This window comes from Dromiciops gliroides, chromosome 5 (assembly GCF_019393635.1).
Source record: "Dromiciops gliroides isolate mDroGli1 chromosome 5, mDroGli1.pri, whole genome shotgun sequence".
NCBI lineage: Eukaryota > Metazoa > Chordata > Mammalia > Microbiotheria > Microbiotheriidae > Dromiciops > Dromiciops gliroides.
The window spans coordinates 59,209,360-59,233,800 of record NC_057865.1 but is presented as its reverse complement, the minus strand read 5'-3'; the positions used below and the strand labels follow the sequence as shown (position 1 = coordinate 59,233,800).

Sequence of the window (24,441 nt, the reverse complement as noted above, 5' to 3'; positions counted from 1 at the left end):
AGGCTTTAAATCTTTAAGAGATGTCTTTAAGCCAAAAATGAATTTGGTGAAAATAAATTTCAAGAGAAGGCAGATGGAATAGAAGTAAAATATATTACTGAGTACTTGATTCTTAGCCATGGAAAGAGGAAAATGGCTTAGTTTCAGTTTGCTAATAATTCAATGCATAGTTAAAATATCTGTCAGGTCCAAAATTATGGGCATCTCTCTGCTAAATTAAAATTCTAGATGGAATTAATATTTACAATAGTTTATTGCTTTTAAGGCGAAACAGGAAATTAAAGTTGAAAAACAACTCACTTCATGTGAATATATAGATATATATATATCTATATATATATATCTATATATATATATATAGATATATATATATATAGATATATATATATATATATATAGAGAGAGAGAGAGAGAGAGAGAGAGAGAGAGAGAGAGAGGAGAGCTCAAGTACTTTGAAATGACAATGGACACTGGATTTGTTTGACTTGCTTTTCAAATGTGATTGTGAGCTCTCTAATTAATGGCTTCAAGGCTTCCGAGTTTCACTGATGCTTCATAAGTAGTTACCTTCCCCGCCCCTCCCCCCCAGTTACACAATAGGTCATTGTTATGTAAGAAACACTCAATAGTGCCTCCTACCTAATAGAGCGAGAAGTCAATCCTGCTCTACCTGAGAGGCTGTAATTAAGGTGCATGTGTCTATTTCTCTCTTATACAGCCACGTAAATTTGAAAAAAAAAATCATCACAAATTTTGTTTAGCATTTACCAACCCTTAAAGGTGTGTTAGTTTAGTTGGCTTCTCTGGAATAGCCAGCATATTAACTTATTAAAACCGCTTAAAAATTCCTCTCCATTAAGTTTTCATGTTTTCAGCTTGGGGAATAGTGAAGTTAGACAGCTCTCATGGATTCATTCAGCTTCGTGTTCTGATTTTCATTAGGATACCAAGAGGAGTTGTATCTGAAATTCTCATGCTGGGTGAGAACATTGGGGAGTTTACCTGCAATTTTTCAGTGGATTTTGATCGCAAAATTTAAAACCCAAACCAAACCAGTACCAGGAGGTGTTTCTTAACAAAATAAACACAGAACCCAGGCCCCATATGACCAGCCTTCCTTCAAAGAGCAGTGAAAAAAAAAGCGAGGGGGATGGGACTTTGAAAGGAAAGGCAAGTCTTTTCCGAGACCCTGCTAGCAGCAATGGTGCCAGAGAACAGCATCTAACAGGATGGTCCCACTTCCCCGGAGAGAAATCTTATTGTGCGACAGTAACAATCAGACTTTCGCCTCTCAGTCTTTTCTCGGGGGTGGGGGGGAAGGTGTGTGTGTGTGTGGGGGGGGTGGCGTTCTGCTCCAGCTACTGCTTGCGGCCAGCTGCAAGAACAGCTGTGGCCGATGCTGCCTCAGGCTCCCAGCCTTGGGGATAGATTAAAGCAGAGGGAATAGGGAGCGATTTCCCTTGACTCCTACTGAGGTTCCTTGGTTAGAGAAGAGGCTGGTAGGGCTCTTGGGGAAGGGGACAGTTATCCCTTTTCCCAATCGTCCCCGGAGGGCTGCGGGTTGGGGGCCAGTGTATGCGCGACGGGGGCGGCCGTGGATGCTGTTGTCCCGCGGCCGGCTGGGCGCAGAGATGCCCGTGGGTGGATTGGAACCTCCTTCCACTCCACCTCCCGGGAGGTTGCCTGGGTAGGGGATGAGGAGCAGGGAGCATCTCCAACTCCTCCGCAGGATCGCTGCTCTCCTCCCTCTCCTCCGCTCTCGGCAGAGCTGCCGCTCCAGCCTACGCCACAGCCCTGCCGCTGCTGTCACGGTTTCTCCGGTTTCCTTCTCTCCCTCCCTAGATACCCGACGTGCTCGTTCACTGCAACTTTGGTCCAGGAGCGTCGGTGGGTTTGGCTTATTTCTGCGCGGCGAAGAGAGAGAGAGCGCGCGAGATAGAGAGGGAAGGGAGAAATTATCTATCTCTATGAGTCATTTGTACCTAGAGTGAGAGGGAGACGCAGCTCGATCAACAGCAGCAGCAGCGGCGGCGGCGGCGGAGACAGGAGGAGGAGGAGGAGGAGGAGAAGGAGGAGAAGGAGGGTGCGTTGCAGTGCGTTGGTGCTGCCGTTGGTGGCCAAACGGGTGAAAGGAGCGGGACGCGCACGCACACACAGACAGACACAGACAGACACAGACAGACACACACAGACACGCACGCACCCTCCGTCCCTCCCCTTCTCTCCTTCCTCTTCCCATCCCGCATGCCGCGGGAGCTGCAGTCGGCAAAAGGAGCGAGCCCTGGGCTGTAGCCACCGCCACTGTTGTCGTCGGCTTCGACCTTTCAGCCCCGGGGCAGTAGCAGCCGCCGCCGCCGCCGTCCCCAGTGGGGGACGCCAGCCAGCCGGTCCGACTGCTCGCCAGCCTGGAGGTGGTGGTGGGCTAGTTCGTTAGGGGATGTCACACCGGCTCTCCGGAGCCCCTAGCAGCCGCCAGCCCCGCCGCAGGAGCAGTAGCAGCCTCAGCCACCGCCTCCTCCTAGTCGTCACCTAGTCCAGGAGCAGCGAAAATGAACCCCCAGTGCGCCCGCTGTGGGAAAGTCGTGTATCCCACGGAAAAAGTCAACTGCTTGGATAAGGTGAGCGAGGGGGTGACGAGAGCGCGAGCCAGGAAGCGAGCGAGCGAGCAGTCAAGGGGAGAGCCAGCCCCCCTACCCACGGGCGGCTTGGCTGCCGCTGCACCTGCTAGAAGTTTGGCTTTGGAGAGGGAAGGGAAGGAAAGCGGCGTGTGTGTGTGTGTGTGTGTGTGTGTGTTTGTGTGTGTGTGTATACACTCACATACATGAGGCTGTTTGGGTGGTCGGAGCAAAGAAAAAATTCCCCCGGGGAGGTCAGATGTTGAGTGTTTACATTTTCGACGGGGTGGAGGTTCGGAGGGGGCGAGAGGGCTGCGGACCCTGGCATCACTGCTCCTAGGCAGTGCTCTCCCATCCTGCCCAAGGGGGGGGGTCGTGGATGGGCTGTCAGGAATGTCCCAAGGGGCCGGGAGACTTGCTACATCGAGTGAGCCCCACGACCTCTCCCCGAGCTCCTATCTGTATCTCTCGTCTATCTAAGACCCCGGCGCTTCTTCCCATCTCCTTCGCTCCTTGGGAATGGGGTGGCTCCTCCCGGGGATCGCGGGGAGGTAGAGACGCAAATAGTTATTAATATGCCACAGGGCAGCCACTGCCGCATTGCTAAGAGGGGGGAAAGCAACATCCGGCTGTTCGCCTCCTCCGCCCCAGCTCCGGACCTCGAGCTTTCCAGAGAAACCCGAAGCTTTGGCGCTGTTCCCAGACCCCACCACCTTTGACGTTCGCTTAGGGCGGGCGATCGGCTCTCTTGGCAGAAACTCTGGTTTTTCCTGCGTTGCCTACCTCTCTTCCTGCCTCCCTCTGGAGGGAGTTCAATGGAATAGGTGAAAGCCTTGCTGTCACTACGGCTCGACAGCTTTCCTGGGTTGAAAGAGGCCCCATGGATGGCACAGCATCACACGACCGTTCCCCCCATGGAACCCTGATTGCTACTTTAAATCACTCAGAAAGCGACCGGCAGGGGCAAGGAAGGAAGAGGATTTAGACAGATGCTGTGTTTCCCATCCATGCCATTGATAATTCGGAGTGATGCCTAGTTAAAAGAAACCCTTTCCGTGATCCTGGGGGGCTTTGGTGGAAGTCGTAGAAAAGAAGTGGTTGCAAACCTTATGTCACTGTATTATTGTTGGGTTCTTTTTCTTTACTGAATAGCCAGACTTTGTTGTTTGTTATTTATTGTTCATACGATTTTGAGCTGGAAGGAGGCCTTAGCTAAGAGATGAGCTAGTCTGATTTCCTTCATTTTGCAAGTGAGGACCTTGAGGTTCTCAGAAGCTTGCCCAAGGTCATCCCCGGTAGTAAATAATAGAGGCAGGATTGCATCCAGATCTTTTGACTCAAAGTTCATTGCCCTTTCCACTGCCACTGGGCCACCGAGGGCACATTTAGACCATTGCTACGAAGTATTTACTCTTCGAGAGAGTCAAACTAGATAAAGAACCAAACCAAATCAAACCTTTCAGGGCAGTGACTTCTCCATAAATTAGTTTCAGAATTCTCTGTGGGTACAGTAAGTAGAAATGCAACGAAATTAACTACAGAAAGCTTATACTTTTCTTTCATAGAATAATTATAATAATCTGTTGAATATTGTTAAGGCATTTTAAAGGTTTTGGAAGAGTTTTACATACATGATATAATTTGATCTTTAAATAATCCAGTATGTGTTATTATTCCCACTTTGCAGATGAGTACATCGAGGCCCAGAGTATTTAAGTGATCCCAGGGTCAATGTCAGGCAAGATTTGACTCCAGGACTAGGATTTAAGCATTATTCTACCATCTCCCTTCCCAGTTGTGTATATTGCACATACTATTGTTCCTCCCCCTAAAAACCTAAACTAACAACTTACTTAACAACCCCTTAAGGTTAAATAGCCGCCTGCTTTATTTAATTACAAGTAGGTAAGCAAGTCTTCTGTTAAAATTATTTTAGTAAATAGATTCTTAACCTTTTTATTTTTTGTTATGGAACTTTTTGACAGTCTGGTGAGGTCTGTGGACTCCATCTCAGAGTGATGCTGTTAAGTGTGCCTGAAATAAAACACATGGGATTACAAAGGGAACCAATTGTATTAAAATGTAGTTACCTGGGACACCTAGGTGGTGAAGTGGATAATTCATAGGCCCTGGATTCAGGAGTACCTGAGTTCAAATCCGACCTCAGACACTTGACACTAGCTGTGTGACCCTGGGCAAGTCACTTAACCCTCATTGATTTGCCAAAAAAAAAAATGTAGTTACCAATTTATTTTTTTAAGTTCATATGACTCCGGGTTAAAAACTCCTGCTTTGGTGCATTTTCAAATATTAGTAAGAAATCAAATTAGCATTTTAAATTCATGTAGAGGCAGTGTTGCTTTCAGATGTGCTTTCAGATCCTACCTTAGATACTTCCTCCAGAGGTCCTTCCTTAATGTCATCTATGATCTTTAATTCTGTATCAAACTCGGAAAACAGTGATGGGTTAATTATTCACCTTTTTTTTTCCTCCCCAGTACTGGCATAAAGGATGTTTCCATTGTGAAGTCTGTAAGATGGCATTAAACATGAACAACTATAAAGGATATGAGAAGAAACCCTATTGTAATGCGTAAGTATTTTAATGACATATGTAGTGTCATTGTGAGAGCTCAAACTTTTTGCTATGAGGAATGGACTCACTGTTAGCCTAAGTGTGGTTTGTAGTTTATTTTCTATTCATAGAAAATGGTTCTTTTGCAGAAGTGCATGGAGTGAAGTTGGGTTCTGTAAGGTGATGACTACCTTTGAGTAAGAAATTAATAGTATTTTAGGTAGATTTTCTGTGTTTCAAAATAGAAACTAAGGGGAGCTTATTTGAAGGCGATGAAAATAATCTTCATCCAAAGGATGAAAAAGCAACTCTTTATCAGATAAAGTGTAGGCTCAGCATAACAGGCCTAGGTGGATTCATTTTTCATATTGATTTGATTATGTCATCTCGTTTTACTATGACTTTGCATTGCAACTTAGTTCATGTGAATATAACCTTGTCTTAGAGACTTCAGCTGAACTCTCTGCTCACATGGTGGGGGTTAAACAGAATAGTGTGTACATGGTTTAAGATTTTCAAAGCAATCACAGCAATCCTGGGGGATGGGTAATAAAAATATTGGCAATTCCATTTTGTGGAGGAGGGAACCTGAGTTCCAAGAGGTTAAGTGACTTATTCACATATCAGAGCTAGGCTTGAATCTCCTAATCCCAAGTCCATTGCTCTTTTCATGATTCCACACTGACTAGCTGCCCCCCCCAACCTCAAGAACTAGGCACAACTAATGTTGCCTAATAATAATAATAATAATAATAATGATAATAACTGATGTTTTAATTTTTATCTTCAGTTCCAAATTATCGACCCTCCTTCACCCCTCCTCTACTCCTTGAGAAGGCAATAAATGCAATGCCCTCATATCCATGAAGTCATGCAAAACATATTTCCACATTAGCCATGTTGTGGGGGTGGGGGTGGAAAGGCAAGAAAAATGAAGAAAAACATATGCTTCAATCTGCACTCAGTGCATTAGTTCTCTCTCTGGAGGTGGATTGCATTTTTCATCCTGAGTACTTTGGAATTGTCATGGATCATTGTATTGGTCAGAATTGCTAAATTTTTCACAGTTGACTTGTTATAATGGTGCTGTTACAGGGAATATTCTCTTGATTTTGCTCACTTCATTTTAATCAGTTCATATAAGTCTTTCTGGGTTTTTCTGAAACCATTCCCTTTTTTTAATCTTTTTTTTTAATGTATAAGGTATTTTATTTTTTCCGTTACATGTAAAGATAGTTCTCAACTTTTGTTTATACAAGCTTTACAATTTCAGATTTTTCTCCCTCCCTCCCCTCCCTCCCCCCTCCCCTAGACAGCAGGTAATCTGATATAGGTTATGTCTATATATCTCTATACATATAGATATAGATATAGATATATACACACACATATATATATACACATAATAACATTAATCCTATTTCTGCATTAATCCTGTTACAAGAGAAAAAATCAGAGCAGTGATGCAAAACCTCAAAATAGAAAAAAAAAACCAACAGCACCCAAAACAAAAGAAATAATATTGTTCAATCAGCATCTATACTCCACAGTTCTTTCTTTCTTTTTTTTTCTTGGATTTGGAGATCCTCTTCTATCATGAGTTCCCTGGAACTCTTCTGTACCATTGCATTGGTGAGAAGAATATAGTCCATCACAGTAGGTCAACACTCAATGTTGATGATACTGTGTACAATGTTCTTCTGGTTCTGCTCATCTCACTCATCATCAGCTCACGTAAGACCCTCCAGGTTTCTCTGAACTCTTCCTGCTCATCATTTCTTACAGCACAATAGTATTCCATTGTATTCATATACCACAACTTGTCCAGCCATTCCCCAATTGATGGGCACCCCCTCAACTTCCAATTCCTTGCTACCACGTAAAGAGCAGCTATAAATATTTTTGTACATGTGGGTCCCTTTCCCCCTTCCATGATTTCTTTGGGCAAAAGACCTAAAAGTGGAATTGCTGGGTCAAAGGGTATGCACAGCTTTATTGCCCTTTGGGCATAATTCCAAATTGCTCTCCAGAATGGTTGGATCAGCTCACAGCTCCACCAACAATGCATTAGTGTTCCAATTTTCCCACAGCCTCTCCAACATTTATTATCTTCCTTTTTTGTCATTTTAGCCAATCTGATAGGTGTCAGGTGGTACCTCAGAGGAAACCATTCCCTTTTTAATTTCTTTTTTTTGTTTTTTGTTTTTTGCTTTTTTGCAGGGCATTGAGGGTTAAGTAACTTGCCCAGGGTCACGCAGCTAGTAAGTGTCAAGTGTCTGATCTGGATTTGAACTCAGGTCCTCCTGAATCCAAGGCCAGTGTTTTATCCACTGCGCCACCTAGCTGCCCCCCTTTATCATTTCTTACAGTACAATAGTACGTCATCACATTAATACATCGTACCATAACTTGTTCAGCCATTACTCAATTGATGGGCAGCCCCTCATTTTTTAGTTATTTGCCATGTCGAAAAAGTTGCTATCAGTGTGTGTGTGTGTGTGTGTGTGTGTGTGTACACTCACACACATGTATACGTGTCTTTTCCCTTTTTCTTTGATCTCCTTGGGTTATAGACCTAATAGCAGTAATGCTGGGTCAAAAGGTATACAGTTTTTTTTTGTTGTTGTTGTTGCTTTTGGTGAGGCAATTGGGTTTAAGTGACTTGCCCAGGGTCACACAGCTAGTACGTGTCAAGTGTCTGAGTCTGGATTTGAAATCAGGTACTCCTGAATCCAGGGCCATGCACTTCGAAGTGCATGGAGTGAAGTTGGGTTCTGTAAGGCGATGACTACCTTTGAGTAAGAAATTAAGTGTTTTAGGTAGCAGCTCCCTATACACAGTTTTAATAGCCCTTTAGGCATAGTTCCAAATTGTTCTCCAAAATAACTGACATTTTTTTTAGCTCTCTCAACAACTAGAAGATAAATATCACCATTCTCAGGTGAGGAAACAGTTTCAGAGAAAGTCAAGGCACTTGCTCATAAGTTATTCAGCTATTAAGTACCAGAGGCGAGATTTGAACCCAGGACTTTAAAATTCCAAGTCCAGCATAGTAGTCACTAAAGCCATGCTGCCTCTACAGGCAATGTGATAAAATCAATCGCCACTGGGGCTCTTCAATGGGTTTCTGCTAATCCATTTGTGAGATCCTGGGATAGCAAGGAATCTTGAAGGCTTGAATTGGGTCAAGAAGCAGCAGGAAAGAGTTAAGCCAAAGCTGTTAAAAAGTACCTTTTGATAACAGATCATAACTTTGCATTCGTTGGGTCACTTCTTGTTCCCTTCTCCTGATCCATGGGACTATTTGTTAAATGATGGCGCTCTGAAACCCTTTGGAAATAGTACAGTGTTTTGTTGTTGTTTAGTTGTGTCTGACTCTTCTTGACCCCATGGACCGTACTGTTCATGAGATTCTCTTCACAAAGATACTGAAGTGGCTTGCCATTTCCTTCTCCAGGGGATTGAGGTAAATAGAGGTTAAGTGACTTTCCCAGGGTCACATGGCTAGGAAGTGTCCTAGCCTACTCTTGGAGTATAGCCTTACGTTAGGCAAAGAATAGTTTGAATTAGTAAGCAAGTTGTTCTTTGTTTATAGATACAAGAATGGTCCATTGCTACAAATGTGGCACATAACACAGTGCCAGGTTCACAGGCACAGAGTTGGGATTGCCTTTTATGCTTATTAATTTCTCCTTCATCAATAGCATTGTGCTTTGTATATAGTACAGACACTCAACAAATGCTTATGAACGATGATCCAGCAGGTACTTGGTAAACACTGAAAATGATCCTGTGATGGGTAAATGATTAAGTTGTCCATAAATCTCCGTGGGATTAATATATATATAATGTATATATTATATAATACAATTATTGTATTATATAATACAATATATATATAATACAATTGGTTTAAATAAATTCAAACAACCCCTCCCCTCCCTTAATTATCCATCAAAATGAGAACGAGTATTGGAGAATCTCTTGACTAAGAGGAATGGGACATCTTGGGAGAGGCATACTGGTCATCTGGGCTTCAGTGACTATGGGTCAAAGATAGGAGTCCAAAACAAAAGCCAAGAAATGAATTGGTCTGCTGAGGAAGATTAGTCAGCTTTGGAGGGCACAGATTTGGTTTTTATAGTTTTTTAGGATGGCTTAGAGTATACAGCCATTCGGCAAGATCCTTTGGCTACTTAGGATAGATAAGTAAGGCATTTCATGGAAAAAGGAAGGGTAAATAAAGGCACAGGGAGGGGTTCATTCAAAGGAAAAAGGGAGATTATCTGGAGGAAAATTTGCCATGCAGCTGATGTGCTTTGTTATTGGAATGAGAAAACATTCCCTGTTCAAGGACAGGAGATGAAGAGAAGTGACCACTTTTCTTTTTTTTTTTTTTACACTTGTTAAAGTCTATTTAGACAAAACTGCAGATGCCTCTTACCCAAGGACAACAGATAATCAGAACAGACAATGAGAGCATCTTCTTTACCATGTCCTTGCAAAGTTTATGTTTCATTTCTGCATGTTTTTCACTATTGGTCCTTCAGATGGTTGGGGGATTTCTACCTTCTTAGCCCATCAAGGTGTCATGAAATGGTTGTGGCTTCTATGCTCCTTCCCACCTCCCAAATAACTCGGATAAATGGCATCTACACCTGATGCAAAAGCTCCATCTTAATCATTGTCAAAGGGATCACAGCATTGGAGATTTAGAGCTGGAGGGCACCTTAGAGGCCTTGTACCGAAGGGGCAAGTAGCCAAATGAACAGATTTGAGCTATATATTCTTTCATTTCCTCTCCATGGAAGCATATATAGGCAAGAGAAGAGGAAAGGGAAAAAATCTATAAACTGGGTAATTAGCCTGTGGATAATAAAAAAGCAGCCTCCATTTCCTGCAACCGTTTTGCTTTGAGTATTGAGATTTTCAGAAGGTATGGGTTCAAACCTTCTGTAAAGTCCTATTCTGCTGCCTTACTGTGGCATAGGTTCTTGAAGACAGGCTCTATCAAGTAGAGCCCCCACAAACGACCATATATTTATCAACCAAGGACCTGCCCATCTGTTTAAAAAAGTTAATTGGGCAAATCTCTGTCTCTCTGTCTGTCTGTCACTGTCACTCTGTCACTGTCACTCTATGTCACTATCTCTGTCACTCTGTTTCTCTGTCTCTCTGTCTCTGTCCCTCCATCTCTTTACATCTGTGTCTCTCTGTCTCTCTCCGTCTCTTTCTTTCTCTCTCCATCTCTTTCTTTCTCTCTCTGTCTCTCTTTCTGTCTCTCTCTGTTTCTTCCCCCCCCCGCCCCCGTCTCTGTCTCTGTCTCTCTTTCTGTCTCTTTCTATAGTGGACTCTTAAAACTCCTTTAGCCATGAACTTACTGCTTGCCTCATTAAGTTTTGTTAAATTTAGAGTAGGAATGGAAAACGTCCCTAAAAAATTCTTTGTGCTCATTAGCAAATTGTGTTGGTTTAGTCATTCACAATCTAACTTAGTTTTGAATCAGTATAATTAGGATGAGGTTCTTTATGATCTCAGATGAACTATAAAACAAAAACATTGTCCATTTCAATCTAGGGAAATCCGTTTTTCATTCATAGAAGCACTACAGTTAGAGACATTACCCATAGTGTCTTTGTTATCCTTAAGAGGAGCACCAGCCCAAAATTTCCTATGTAATGCTAATTATAGATTCTCCTAAATGTAAGCAGGCTTTCTAAGGAGAACAACACAGATCTTGCATAAGCAAGTAATTTCCTTGTGCCTTGCTCTGGCTGGCATATTGTTGTTGTTTGTCCTTCATTCTCAGAGAGAACTGTGACATTAAGGTAATATTATGACTTGCAGTGAACTGGATTTAAATGAGGGAGGGCTGTGCAAGGTCACCAACCTCACTCTTTTCTCCAGGGCCAGTGGGTCCAGGGGCAAGATATAGATCAGGACAATGGAGATGGCCTGGGATTTAAAAAAAATCCCCCCCTTTTTTTAGGAACAATTGGGGTTAAGTGACTTGCCCAAGGTCACAGCTAATAAGTGTCTGAGGTGAGATTTGAACTCAAGTCTTCCTGACTCCAGGGCCAGTGTTTTATCCACTGTGCCACTTACCTGCCCCTAAGGCTTAATAGAGGAATAAAGTGAGGAGTGGATGGTGATCCTTCTATAGCTCACCTGGATGGAAGACGGTGCTCGCTCTTTTAAATATACTTCTTTTACCCTTCAATTCTTCTAACAGCCTGTTACAAGGCTGTTGTGAAAAGAACCCTGCCCTGGACTAGTTAATATTTATATATCCTTTTTAAGTTAGAAGATTCCTTCACATATATTATGAAATTTGACTTACACAACAACCCTAGGAAGGATTTACTATTATTATCTCCATTTTACAGATGAGGAAACTGAGGCTGAGAGAGGTTAAGTGACTTGCTTAGTGTCACATAACTAGGAAGTATTTGAGGCAGGAGTTCACTTGGGTCTTCTTGAATACATGTCTAGTGACCTGTTGGAATGTAGTAGAAAGCAGACTAGACTCTGGGTCAAATCCTAGCTCTGCTGTTTGTTAACTGTTCTGCCTTGGGTAGGGCACAGCCCTCAGTTGACTCATTTGTAAAATGAGGGGCTTCAATCTATTTTGAACGTCTTTCACTTGTATGTCCTATGCTTCTATGACCTTGGATAAGTAACTTGACCCCTCTGAGTCTTAATTACCTTCTACATAAAATGGTAATAATATCAATGGCATTAAGTACCTCACTGGGCTAATATAAATAAATCTCTTTGTTATGGTGCTATATGTATGAGCTACTACTATCATGCGACTTCTGAAGAATAGACTGGACAAATTCTCATGATGCTAGGCCATTACTGGAAGGTTATTAATGGTGGAAAGAGCAATGGAAATGGAGTTCAAATCTTAGTTTTACAACTTAATATTTCTATGAGCTTGGGCAGCTCTTTGGGCCTCAGTTTCCTTATTTTAAAAATGATGGGGTTGGACCAGATGATAGATTGTGATTTCTAAGGTCCCTTCTAGTTGTAAGTCTGATACTTTGGAGTTTTCTTGACAAAGAAACTAGAGTAGTTTGCCTTTTTTTTTCTCAAGCTCATTTAACAGATGATGAAACTGAGGCAAACAGGGTTAAGTGACTTGCCCAGGGTCACATAGCTATTAAGTGCCCAAGGGAAGATTTGAACTCAGGGCTTCCTGACACCAGGCTTGGTGATCTATCCATTGTGCCACTTAACTTCCCCTCTGATCCTACCTTACCTTAAGGGCTTAGAATCCTGTAAAGCCAAGCATCAAATGCCTGAATGTACTCTGTTAGTCTTACAAGGCAATCTTTAGAAAAGTTCTCTTCTAATTTACAATGCCTTGCAGAGAGTAAGTGCTTGATACATCCTTATTGAATTGAATTCAGACCCTTCTTATCAGAACCCTGTGAACCTTTATGAAAGTGGTTGTGTAGAATGACTTACTATAATTTTCTCATCTCAATGGTCTTTTACACATACTACACAATGCTCCTTGGAAACGAAAGATTTCATGTGGAGGTAAGGTAATATTTTCTCTGTACCTCATTGGGTAGCATTTATATTTAATGAACTCAATATACATACAGATATTAATCTGGGACAGTGACATTTTCTTTCATTGCTTTTGATTCAGGTTTCAGTCATTGCTCAATTACTGGCCCCATTTCTAGTCGTTGAAGCCACCGTGTTTTCAGGAAGGACATATGTGTGACATTTCTTCTGAAATTAATCTTTATCACTGAGGATGACCTTAGAACATTTATCACAATGATGTAGGTAATCCAGTCCATCCTTTTCATACATTAAGAGGCTTGAAAATTGATATCTGGAGTTCTGTTAAGAAAAAGTATAATTCCTCTTTATATGGATCTGTAAGAGATGTTACCTTTAACTGAGTGAAGTAGGACTGTGTTTGCGAAGATTGCCTCCTTGGTTCCAATATGTTGATTTTTTTATAGTCCTCTGTTTTCCTAGGGGAAACAAGTCTTCTGTTTGATTTCATGCAAAAAGGGAACATTAAGGAAATAAAATTTGCATAATATTGAAATTTTGATCTTTTGATAGAGTGATCAAAGTATAGTTAGTGCGGAGTAGATGTGAGACTCGATGTCATACAAATTTGGTTCCTAAAGCAGCAGACTGCTCTATTACAATATTTTAAAACAACACTGATCTGCTTTGGTATATATCATATTTCCGTAAACTTTCATGTTTCTTTGGGAGATGATGGATGATGGCACACAGTCAGGACATTTTTTTGCATCAGGGAACCTGGGAAGGGAAAAACACTACAACACAGCATTTTTGTTTATTTCTTAGATGTACTGAGAATACAGAGCTTGGCTATTAGCTTAACAAAACCAAAACTCCAACCACAAATCATGAAAATACATTTTAATTTAAAAAAACCTATAGTAAGGTGTTTTTCTTACCCAAATAAAATCATTCAGATTTTCATACAAACTAGTCACATGAAAGAAAACATGTATCCAATGGACAGTTTTTTCCTCAGCAATGTTTTAAAAGGGTTGTGCTTAATTTCTCTCTTGTAAAAGTCAAAATGACACCATCATGTGTAATTTACCTTCTAGGAGGCTTTCTTGAGTTATGACTAGTATCTTTGATTATATCTGTTTTTTAGTTATCTTTATATTTTATTTCACTAATTATTTATTAAGAAGGAAAGTGGTTCTTTATTTTGCGAGTTACCTCTTAGAAATAGTAATGCCAACTATTGATCAGTTAATGAGTTAATCAGTAAAATTATGTGTATTACTGAAATAATTCTAAATGTAGGTATTGAAGTTAGATCCTTGGGTCCTCTAAGCCCACTATAGAAGGCAGAAAAATCAAGTAAGAGATTTTTAGAGTTAGGAGACTGGCATTCAAATCTCAGTCTGACAGCAAAACTGCTTGCTACCGATATGATCTAAATGACCATGGTGTTTATACACTATGGGACAAGGTGCACCAAACCTAATACCGAAATATCATGGGTCTATATTCCTATATGCAGAATGACATTAGACTGGATCCGGAGTTCTTAACCTTTTTTATGTCATGGATTTCTTTGGCAGTCTAAGGAAGACTATGTGCCCTTTCTCAGAATAATATGGGTTACCTGCCTTCATAATTTAGAGAAATGCCAAATTTCAGTTAGATGTTAGTGAAAATAAAGATGTAATTTTCCCATCAAATTCACAGACTCCCTGAAATCTATCCATGGACCCCCATGGGGACCTCTAGACCTCAGATTAAGAGATTTGAATGCCAAGTTACTATGACCATTTACTACTGTGTATTGTGTACCTAATCTATTCCAATGACCCACCACTCTATTTCTTAGTACCAGATTGTTTTGGTAATTCTCTCTCTCTCTCTCTCTCTCTCTCTCTCTCTCTCTCTCTCTCTCTCTCTCTCTCTCTCTCTCTTTCTTTTTGTGGGGCAATGGGGATTAAGTGACTTGCCCAGGGTCACACAGCTAGTAAGTGTCAAGTGTCTGAAGCCGCATTTGAACTCAGGTACTCCTGAATCCAGGGCTCGTGCTTTATCCACTGCTCCACCTAGCTTCCCCCAGTAATTATCTTTTTATAAGTTGAGATCTGGTATGGATAGATCACTTTCCTTCACATTTTTTCATTGATTTCCTTGATATTCTTGACCTTTTGTTCTTTCAGATGAATTTTGTTATTCTTCTTTCTACCTTTATAAAATAACTTTTTAGTGATTGGCATGGCACTGAATCAGTAAATTAATTTAGATAGAATTGTCATTTTTTAATATATTGGCTCAGCCTATCCATGAGCAATTAATTTTTCCAGTTGTTTAGAGAAGATGTCCATTTATTTTTAAATTTGTTTTTGTTTTTGTTTTTGCAGGGCAATGAGGGTTAAGTGACTTGTCCAGGGTCACACAGCTAGTTAAGTGTCAAGTGTCTGAGGCCAGATTTGAACTCAGGGAGTCCTGAATCCAGGCCCAGTGCTTTATCCACTGTGCCACCTAGCTGCCCCCGAAGATGTCCATTTATAAAAAGAGATTCCTTAAATAGTGATTATTTGATTAGCAGAGCATGCCATTTCTATTTGTGAGGAATTCTCCATAGAACTCCTTCAAATGGTCAGTTCTTCAGTGAATTTAAAGGGTAATTTAGTTTGCCCAATTTCACTACACTTGTAATTTCCTAAGAAGGAAATCAAGGAAAGTAAACCTGTATTTCCTAAACTGAATTGCTAATTTCATAAGTTAAAGAAAAAAAGATGGGAGATGGAACAAGAACATAGAAAAGTAAGCAATTCCTTCTATCGTAAGTTTAAATGATGGTTACTCTATGGTTAACATAGAGTAAATTAAAATGAGAATATTTTCTAGACTTTGCTATTTATTTTAACTGTATTGTTGCTATTTTGCTCTTTATTGGTGCTGCTTTAGTTTTGAGGCTTTCTCTTTTCTTTGTCTAGCACTGTTTAGTGTTAGAATTGTGGTCCTTTTATGTTTAAAACTCTTAGTATGCCTCTAGGTCTTTACCTGCAAATGAAAATAGACTTCCTTCCTGGCAAATGCATCTAGGAAATAAAGCAGATATGATTGTCAGTTCCTACAAAATCTAGCAGCTCACAGTGAAGTAGACCATTCTGCCCTTTTGGGTAAAGACAATCAATTTCCCTATTAGGATAAATCTGCCAAGATGGTAGAAAACTGCTCAGCTGTAAGCCCTTTCCTTTTTTTTTTTTTTTTGGTAATGTTTTCCACTCATGACAGGTACCATATGGACCTATTGCATACTTCATGATGGAATTTTAAACAATTATCATTACTCTGGTGTTTAGGGTTCTTGCCAGATGATCAGATGCCCTGGGCACATGCTGATTGTCTTATCCCAGGGGAAATTTGGATCAAATTGCTGGCTGATCGGAAGGGTGGGATAGAAAGCTGGCCCAACCCATTTCATGTGAAATTGTGACAATGGTTATGGTTCCCTGACCCCCATCCCATCCCAGTTGGGTTCTCTGTTGGCACCCTAGAATCTGGATCTGGAAGAAACCTTAGATGAAGAAATTGAGGCCCAGAGGGGAGGAGATTGACTTTTGGAGAGTCATAGTAATATTGAACAGAGACAATATTCAAATTCATACCCTCTAATTTCAAATTTAGGGCTTTCATCATTCTGTGCTCATACTTCATTTGGTTTGACCTCCATTGGGCCTGGAATGGTCATGGAGAAATGTTTGCACAGAGCAGCAAATGCAAGTAGAGCCCTGTGCCAAAGTCCTTGTTCTCAAGTCTTAGGTGAACCTTGCGATTGTGTTACCTTTCAGCAACAAGCAGAACAAGATGGAAGAAGAAAATGGCAGCCATGGGTGCTAAGTGAGGGCAGCTGTACCTGGAATCCCTCCTTAATGTTCTGATTAAGATAGTTTTATATGATAAGAAAAAGTTGCAAAATGCATGTGTTGGTTTAATCAGTATCTCATTCCTCATCTGTGTGAGGAGCAAATGAGATAATAATTGTAAAGCACTTGACGCATAGTAGGCATTATATAAATGTTAGCAATTATTATTATTTTTAAATGGACTGCAATTTAATGTCCCTGCTACTACTTAGTTTCAAAGGCAAGGGTATTCTGGAGCAGGGCTTCTTAAACTAGGGTCTATGAAGTTGTTATAAAAATATTGTGGTGACTGTGTATCGGTGTCATTTTTTCCTCTGTAATCCTATGCCTTTTATTGTTGTTGTTTTTTTAACAAGGCAATTGGGGTTAAGTGACTTGCCAAGGGTCGCACAGCTAGTAAGCGTTAAGTGTCTGAGGCCAGATTTGAACTCAGGTCCTCCTGAATCCAGGGCCAGTACTCTATCCACTGCGCCACCTAGCTGCCCCCTCTGCCTTTTATTTAGGCATTGAAAAACATTATTCTGAAAAGGTGTCCATAGGTTTAACTAGATTCCTAAGGGAGTCTGTGAAGTGCAAAAAAGTTAACACCCTATTTAAAGCAGTTCTTCTTGGTGCTTCTGAGTTAGATTGGCTTAATAAATAGTTAAGTAGAATAATCATATTCGGAAAGGCTTCTTTCTTTCTCCTGCTATGGCATAGATTTTGGAAAGTAAGGTTTAGTTTCAGTTCAAGAATCTTGCAATGTGTGGGAGTGCCAGTTAAAGCCAATTAGAATAATCTTTAACTGCTTTTCATCTGAGGTTCCTTATAGAAAATAGTTTTCCCTTACAAGTTAGTCCTTTTACTCTTTAATTCAGACCTTATATGGAAAAGTGACTATTTTTGTAATGAAGGAAGGAGAAAATCTCATTTAAGACCAAGAAAAAGTTTACAGTGTGTGTGTGTTAAAAGTAATGTTTTAAAGTTTTAGCATAAGGAAAGGGAAACATGATGTTGATCAAATGGTACATAGAGGGCTGAATTTAGGAAGAACTGAGTTCCAATGATAGCCCTCACACTTAGTACCAATGGGCAAATCAACTTCTCTGAACTTCAACTTCCTCATTTGTAATGTGGAGATGATATTATCTGTCATGTCTCCCTTAAAGGGTTATGGTCAAGTTCAACTGAGATAATGTATCTAAAAGTCTTTTGCAAACCTTAAAGAATTATGTTTCAACTATTAAATAAATTCTATTTAACATTTAAAAATATTCACTAAGGCACAAAGAAAAGAATTTTTAAAACATTTATGCTGTGCTGCAAATTCTTTTCCCTTCAGGTCTATAAACCATGAATTTGTTTTTCTATTTTACTATGTTGAGGGTTTCTCCTCTCTTTTTCCTCCTTTAAAAAAATTAATAAGTAATCTAGGACTAGCTAGGCTTGGCATTTGTGGTATTCCCAATTTTTCATCATTCAGTGGGGGTGACCCTGGATTCCTCAAGGTTATGCCAGCATAGTGAGTCCTGTCAAGGTGAATTGGCTTTGAATATTGACCCGGCTGTGGGCTATAGGCCAGCAGTTAAAGTACCAGCCTAGGTAAGTGTTGAGAGGCTCATCCAATTAGTAAACTTTTTCCCCCCTTAAGGCAGTTAGTTGGGTTAAGTGACTTGCCCAGGGTCACACAGCTAGTATGCATTAGAACCCAGATTTGGACTCAGGTCCTCCTGACTCCAGGGCTGGTGCTCTATCATTGTGCCAGCCCCTGAACTTTTTGGTCATGACAATTCATGAAAACATCTGCTAAGGTGAAGAAGGGCTAGAGAAGGAGAAGAAAAAGGGACAGATATCTATATAGATGTAATTATATATTGCCCCAAACCTTTACATATTGAAGTTGTGTTTTATTTTTATTTTTGGCCTGTGATTGATGTGACAGTACAAAAATATACTAAATAGCTAACATAACGCCTACTACATGCCAGATACTATGTGAAGTGCTTTACAATTATTATCTCATTTTATCCTCATAACAGTTATCTCTATTTTACTGATGAGAAAACTGAGGCAGACAGAGGTAAAGTGACTTGCCCAGGACCACACAGCTAGTAAGTGTCTGAGATTGGATTTGAACTCTCTTCCTGATTCTAGGCCCAGCACACTAGCCATTGCACTGTTCACATTTTTTTATAATCAAGATTGTTGTTGTTTTTTTTTAATTTTAAAAGACTTTCTTTGAATATTGGGTCCTGGGGAGCTCCATGTTTTAAAATATTTTCAAAAAGAGGTTTAGATAAACAGTTTCTTTTTCTTCATAATGGTATGGAAGAGCATTGGGAAAGATTTTGAAATGAGGAACAGCGAATAGCCTCTAAATCTCAGAGAGACACAAGGTTAATGCAAGATATAGATGTTCTTAAAGGTATATTGATTCTGTGTCAAGGGTCTGTACATTAATGCATTTCTGCGCGTCTTCCTTAAATGTTTTGTAGTTGGGGGCTTTAAAGAGTATTAGTAGTTCATGGGTATGTAAGAAATAAGAGGTTCTGGAGACAGACACTCCCATGACATTCTTATCCTTTGTAAGAGCCTCAAAGCCATCTGAAAGCTTCTTCTCTAGAGTTAGAGGAAGGTGGGTGGGTTCCCTTCCCCCACCCCCAGCCACCCCATTACTATTGTTCGTACAGTTAGTGAAAACTACTAGGAGGACCTGGGCATTTAGTAAAGGCATACATGGGATAAAGTCTTTTCCTTCCTTCCTTCCTTCCTTCCTTCCTTCCTTCCTTCCTTCCTTCCTTCCTTCCTTCCTTCCTTCCTTCCTTCCTTCCTTCCTCCCTTCCTCCCTTCCTCCCTTCCTCCCTTCCTCCCTTCCTCCCTTCCTCCCTTCCTCCCTTCCTCCCTTCCTCCCATCCTCCCTTCCTCCCTTCCTCCCTTCCTCCCTTCCTCCCTTCCTCCCTTCCTCCCTTCCTCCCTTCCTCCCTTCCTCCCTTCCTCCCTTCCTCCCTTCCTCCCTTCCTCCCTTCCTCCCTTCCTCCCTTCCTCCCTTCCTCCCTTCCTCCCTTCCTTCCTTCCTTCCTTCCTTCCTTCCTTCCTTCCTTCCTTCCTTCCTTCCTTCCTTCCTTCCTCTCTCCCTTCTTATTGATTCTTTCATCTGCATGTTGATAATTTCGGTACGGCTGTGTCTGCTAATGCTTTTTTTTTTTTTAAGTTTGGAAGACTGCTGTGTTCTTGGATAATGTGAATCTAATCCCTGATAGTTAAGAATATAGTGATATAGTGATTTCTTCGAGTAATAGTGAAGAGAGTGCTGGGCTGGGATTCAAATCTGTCTCTGACATGGATTAGCTACATGATCTTGGATGAGTCATTTAACCTCTGTCTCAAGAAAGTCTTTAAGACTTATCCAGTAGATCATAGATTAATAGTTTCTCTTTTGCTGGAAAGAGTACCCCATGCTGGCATCTCCTTCCCACTCTAAAGAAATCAGAAATGCTAAGTGTCAGTACTCTTAAGTTTATCTGCCATGGAGAGCCATTATGAAATTGAATAGAAGTCTGGGTTGGAATGGTGAGGGCTTTTCAATGGGTACCTGTGTGGTGTTTGTTTCCAGTGAGTGGTACACTCATTGTCCACCTCTGGAGTCCTTGATGGAGCCAGGCTCTTTCAACAACTTTTGTGTACTTTTTTTTTTTTTTGTATTCACTGTTGACATTTCCAACCCTCTTTGGGAGGAGGTGTAAGGGAAGTATGTGGACACTGGAACAGTAAGTGGACCTGGTACTCCTTCCCTAACTCAGCACTCCGCAAAGATCATTGAAACAAAAATACTTGATTACCTTATCTAAACCCCATGATTTACCAAAGGGAGAGGCATGGACCAAACAAACACACAGAAATCTTAGCACAGAGCTTCACAAATACTTTCAACCTCGAATGACTTTTTGATTTCACTGAAATATTCAATGGCTCCCTAGGATCAAATACAAAAACCTCATCATTTAAAGTCACTCACAATTTTCTAGTCTTGTTCCACATCACTCTCCTCCAGATTTTCTGTTTCCTCTACCTGCCATTTCTCCCTTCATGCCATTTCTTAAGCTGCCTTTTTCACCTCTCCTTTCTAGAGTGCATACCTTTCTTCACAGCCCAGCTCTGACATATATTTTTGGACATCATCAATGCTCTTGACTATTCATATTTTATAAGGGTTTTCTTTTTTTTCTTTTTTGTGGGCAGGAAAGAAAGAACACAAATGCTTGTTAATTAAAGAAACAAAATAAAGTTAAATCAAAACAATAATAATACATTTCTCTTTTTATTTGCAGCCTTTCCTGGTCTCCCCAGTTACTTGCATTCATTTTTTTCTTGAAATTACTTCCATAGCTTTTATATTGTCTTAGGTATATGTTATATCCAATGCAGGTAGGTTGTCACAGTGGATGGAATGCTGGTCCTGGAGTCAAGAGGACTCATCTTTGAGAGTTCAAATCTGGCCTTAGGAATTTACTAGCTGTGTGACTGTGTACACATCACTTAATCCTGTTTGCCTTAGTTTCCTCTTCTTTAAAATGAGCTAGAGAAGGAAAAGGCAAACCACTCTAGTATCTTTGCTAAGAAAATCCCAAATGAGGTCATAAAGGGTCAGACATGACTGAAAAATGACTAAACAAAAATGTTATATATGATGGGAAAATGTAGGCTTCATTGTCTCATTTTTGTCTTTGTATTCCAAATATTTACCATAGTGCCTTGTACACAGTAAATGCTTAATAATTGTTGTATTATTGAATTGACTAAACATGATGAATTCTGTTGAAATCCTTTTTGGAAAGGCAGCCTTTCCTGGAACAGTGCTTAGCACTAGTCAGAGAGTTTCAGGGAACTGTTGAACAACTCCACAGGGTAACAATTATGCTGTTTAAAGTGATGTTTTCTAAGAACGTCAGTATGGTGCCATGGGATGACAGAAGCTCCCTTTTCCCTACCCTGTCCCCACCCCACCCCCCTGCCACTTTCCCTCCCAACTACCAAGCCCAGAAAGAATTTTTTTTCAATCAGTTACTTCTTCATCTTAACAGGTTCTGAAACCTGTAGGTCTCCTTCAGCTCCCTAGGGGAAAAATATCATATCCACATCTAATGTATTTAAAAACAATTGATTATGAAGTAGCAATATGGGGGGGTATTATGGGGAAGGAGGTGGTGAGGTGGGTCGAGAGGTTCAGTAACATTAAAAAAAGATGATCATTTCACTTTTTAAAGTTTAATCCTAGTTTAATTTGATTCCTCCACCAGGGATGTTTACCCTTCTACTTAGCTTTGTCTTGTCTAAAATTCTTTATCTTATTGGAGCTTGATATCAATTCAGTTTTTCTTGTTTGGCTTTACAATTAGCTGACCATAGTTCTTCTCTAGACCTCAGCAGAGGATATTGAAGGCTAGATCTTGGATTACCTCTCAAATTGGATAATTTCATTTCTTAGCCCACTGGACAACTTTTAGGAATGCTTATTTCTTTTCCCTCCCTGCCCTCCCTACCCAAATACATAACAATCTTCCTTTCTCCCTTTCTCCCTTCTCCCCCTCCCATCCTCCTTTCTTCCCTTCCTTTTCTTTCTTCTTTTCCCCCCTCTTCCCGCCTCTCCCCTCAAAATAGCATCCCCTGGTTCTGGGCCTTGGTGATACCTTCCTCATTTTTCTTTAGACTAAACTAAAATGGAATTGATTATGTGGGTCATGGTGGAGGAAGTAGTCTGACTTCTTTCCATCCTAATAGCACAAGGAACACATATCAAAATTACATATTCATAAATGTATACACATACATATATTTGAATTCATTTGAAGTTCTTATTCCTTTAACCAGTTCCAGAGTTGGAGAATCAAGGTGCTTAGGTTTCTGTCTCTCCCTGAGTAATGCCCAACATATTCCAATTGACTTAACTCTCCAGTTTTTTTAAGGAACACTCAACAAAATCCTGTTTTTTAATTTTAAATATATCTTGAGGTGTATTCCCCAAATGAAGTTGTCCTCTGTCTCATCATGGCATTGAAGCAACCCTTCACAGATCCCTGCCTGTGTAAACCCTGACAGGTCCTATCACATTGGAATGGCTGAAAACTGGTGACCCACCCACTCTTTCTCCTGGGAGGGCCAATGTAGCTCAGTTTGGAGAAGATTACCATCTGAGGGTTGGCTGCTATATAATGAATTATTCCACAGTAGAAAAACTTGTGAAGATCATAATCTAAGTGAGAGAGAGCAAAAAGACCTTTTGAGAGCTGTCTGCTGCCCAAACTCTATTAAAATGAATTTGGGAAATATTTATTAGAATAAGTAAAATGCTATAATACACAGATCATATTAATATATGTTATATGTGACTTTCTATACATACATGTTTCAATGTACAGTTTAGCAGCCCCCTTTTATATTTGTTTAAAGCCACTGGTCTAAGGCACAAGAGGGTGGTGGATGGGGAAAGGGAGAGATAGAATCTGTATGGAGAGAGAACCCACTCACATGCAGGAAATTAATCAGTCACTTTTGATGAAATTAGGATCATAGGATTTAGAATTAGAAGGGATGTCCTTAGAGGTCACCTAATTGTGACATCATCGGATCAGTGACTGAGAGCTACTGACGGTAGAGGCCAATGAGTCTAATCCCATCCTTTATGGATGAGAAAACCAAGGCTTAGAGATTTAGAGACTCGATCAGTCATAAGACCTCAGAGGCAGGATTTGAACTCGAGTTTCCCTGATTTGAAATCCTGTGCTTTATCTAATATATTAGGCTATCTTGAAATTGAGGTCCAGAGAAGTTGTCAATTGCCTAGCATCACATCATTAAACAATTAGCAAAACCCAGATTGGAACCTAGGTCCTCTGACTTCAAAGTCAGGGTTATTCCCACCGTACCATAGTGAGAGAGAGAAATGTTGCTATCACAGGTAGAAGTGACCTGATAGCTTCTCTCAGTGACTGCTCAAAAGAGAAAAACCTATTTACAAGGTTTTTGCATTTATCATTCCATTTATAATCTTTTAAAAATCAGTTTCTTGGATAAAGACATAGATGATATGCTTGTAGAATTCTCATCAAACAAAATTGGGATGGATAGTTAATATAGTGGATGACAGGATCTAAAAGCCTAGAGCATCAGTCTGAATCTAATAGGGTGACATTCAGTAGAGAGAAATTCAGTCTTATACTCAGGTCCAAAATGCCAATTTCAGAAGTATAAAATGGTACATTCTGTGTGATATGAAAGAACTACCATAGCGGAGAAGGTGCCAGGAATTCTCAGACAGGGACAACATAAGAGAGTAAAAACTATTATTATATATTTTAGATGCTTTGATACTTTTATGTGCCTATGGTCTCATTAATGAAACAGGCCAAAATCTCTTTACTTCTTTATCCTGTGTGACTCTTGTCTACCTCCCTCTGTTAATCTTCCAGGATGATAGGTGCTCACCCATATTTTTAGGGGTTTTCTCTTAGATCAGTGGTCCCCAAACATTTTTGATCACGTATTTCCATGAGGAAAAAGATTTTGAGCATGTATCCCCAAGTTATCTACTTATTAATTTTGTATGATTATACTAATATGTATTTTTATGGAATGTACAATTTTTAAAAAATGAGGTAAAATGAAATAAATGGTATTCAAAAGATAAATTTAAATTTACTTTTATTTGTTAATGGTACAAAAACCCTTTTGGTCCTAGCCAGGGGACTCATGAGGCATGGATTGTGGCTAAAGTCAGGGTACAGGAAGGAGGACAGGAACATATGGATTTAGGGTCCTGGAGTTGGGATGGATGGTTTACTTGGGGAGGAGTGCA

General features: G+C 40.4%; 1 protein-coding gene across 5 annotated transcripts in view; it reads left to right on the top strand.

Annotated features, from left to right (window-relative positions):
- Positions 1-24,441, top strand: part of NEBL (nebulette) — a 506,719-nt gene that overhangs the window by 13,743 nt on the left and 468,535 nt on the right. Inside the window, exons 1-2 of one of the 5 annotated variants that reach the window (XM_043966341.1) lie at positions 1,231-1,320; positions 5,114-5,208. In XM_043966341.1, coding sequence (XP_043822276.1) covers positions 5,153-5,208 — 56 coding nt within the window. In that variant the 5' untranslated portion in view covers positions 1,231-1,320; positions 5,114-5,152. Of the gene's footprint in view, positions 1-1,230; positions 1,321-1,383; positions 2,619-3,380; positions 3,440-5,113; positions 5,209-24,441 lie in introns of those variants that run through there. The other 4 variants (XM_043966343.1, XM_043966338.1, XM_043966339.1 and 1 more) reach the window with 4 other exon arrangements.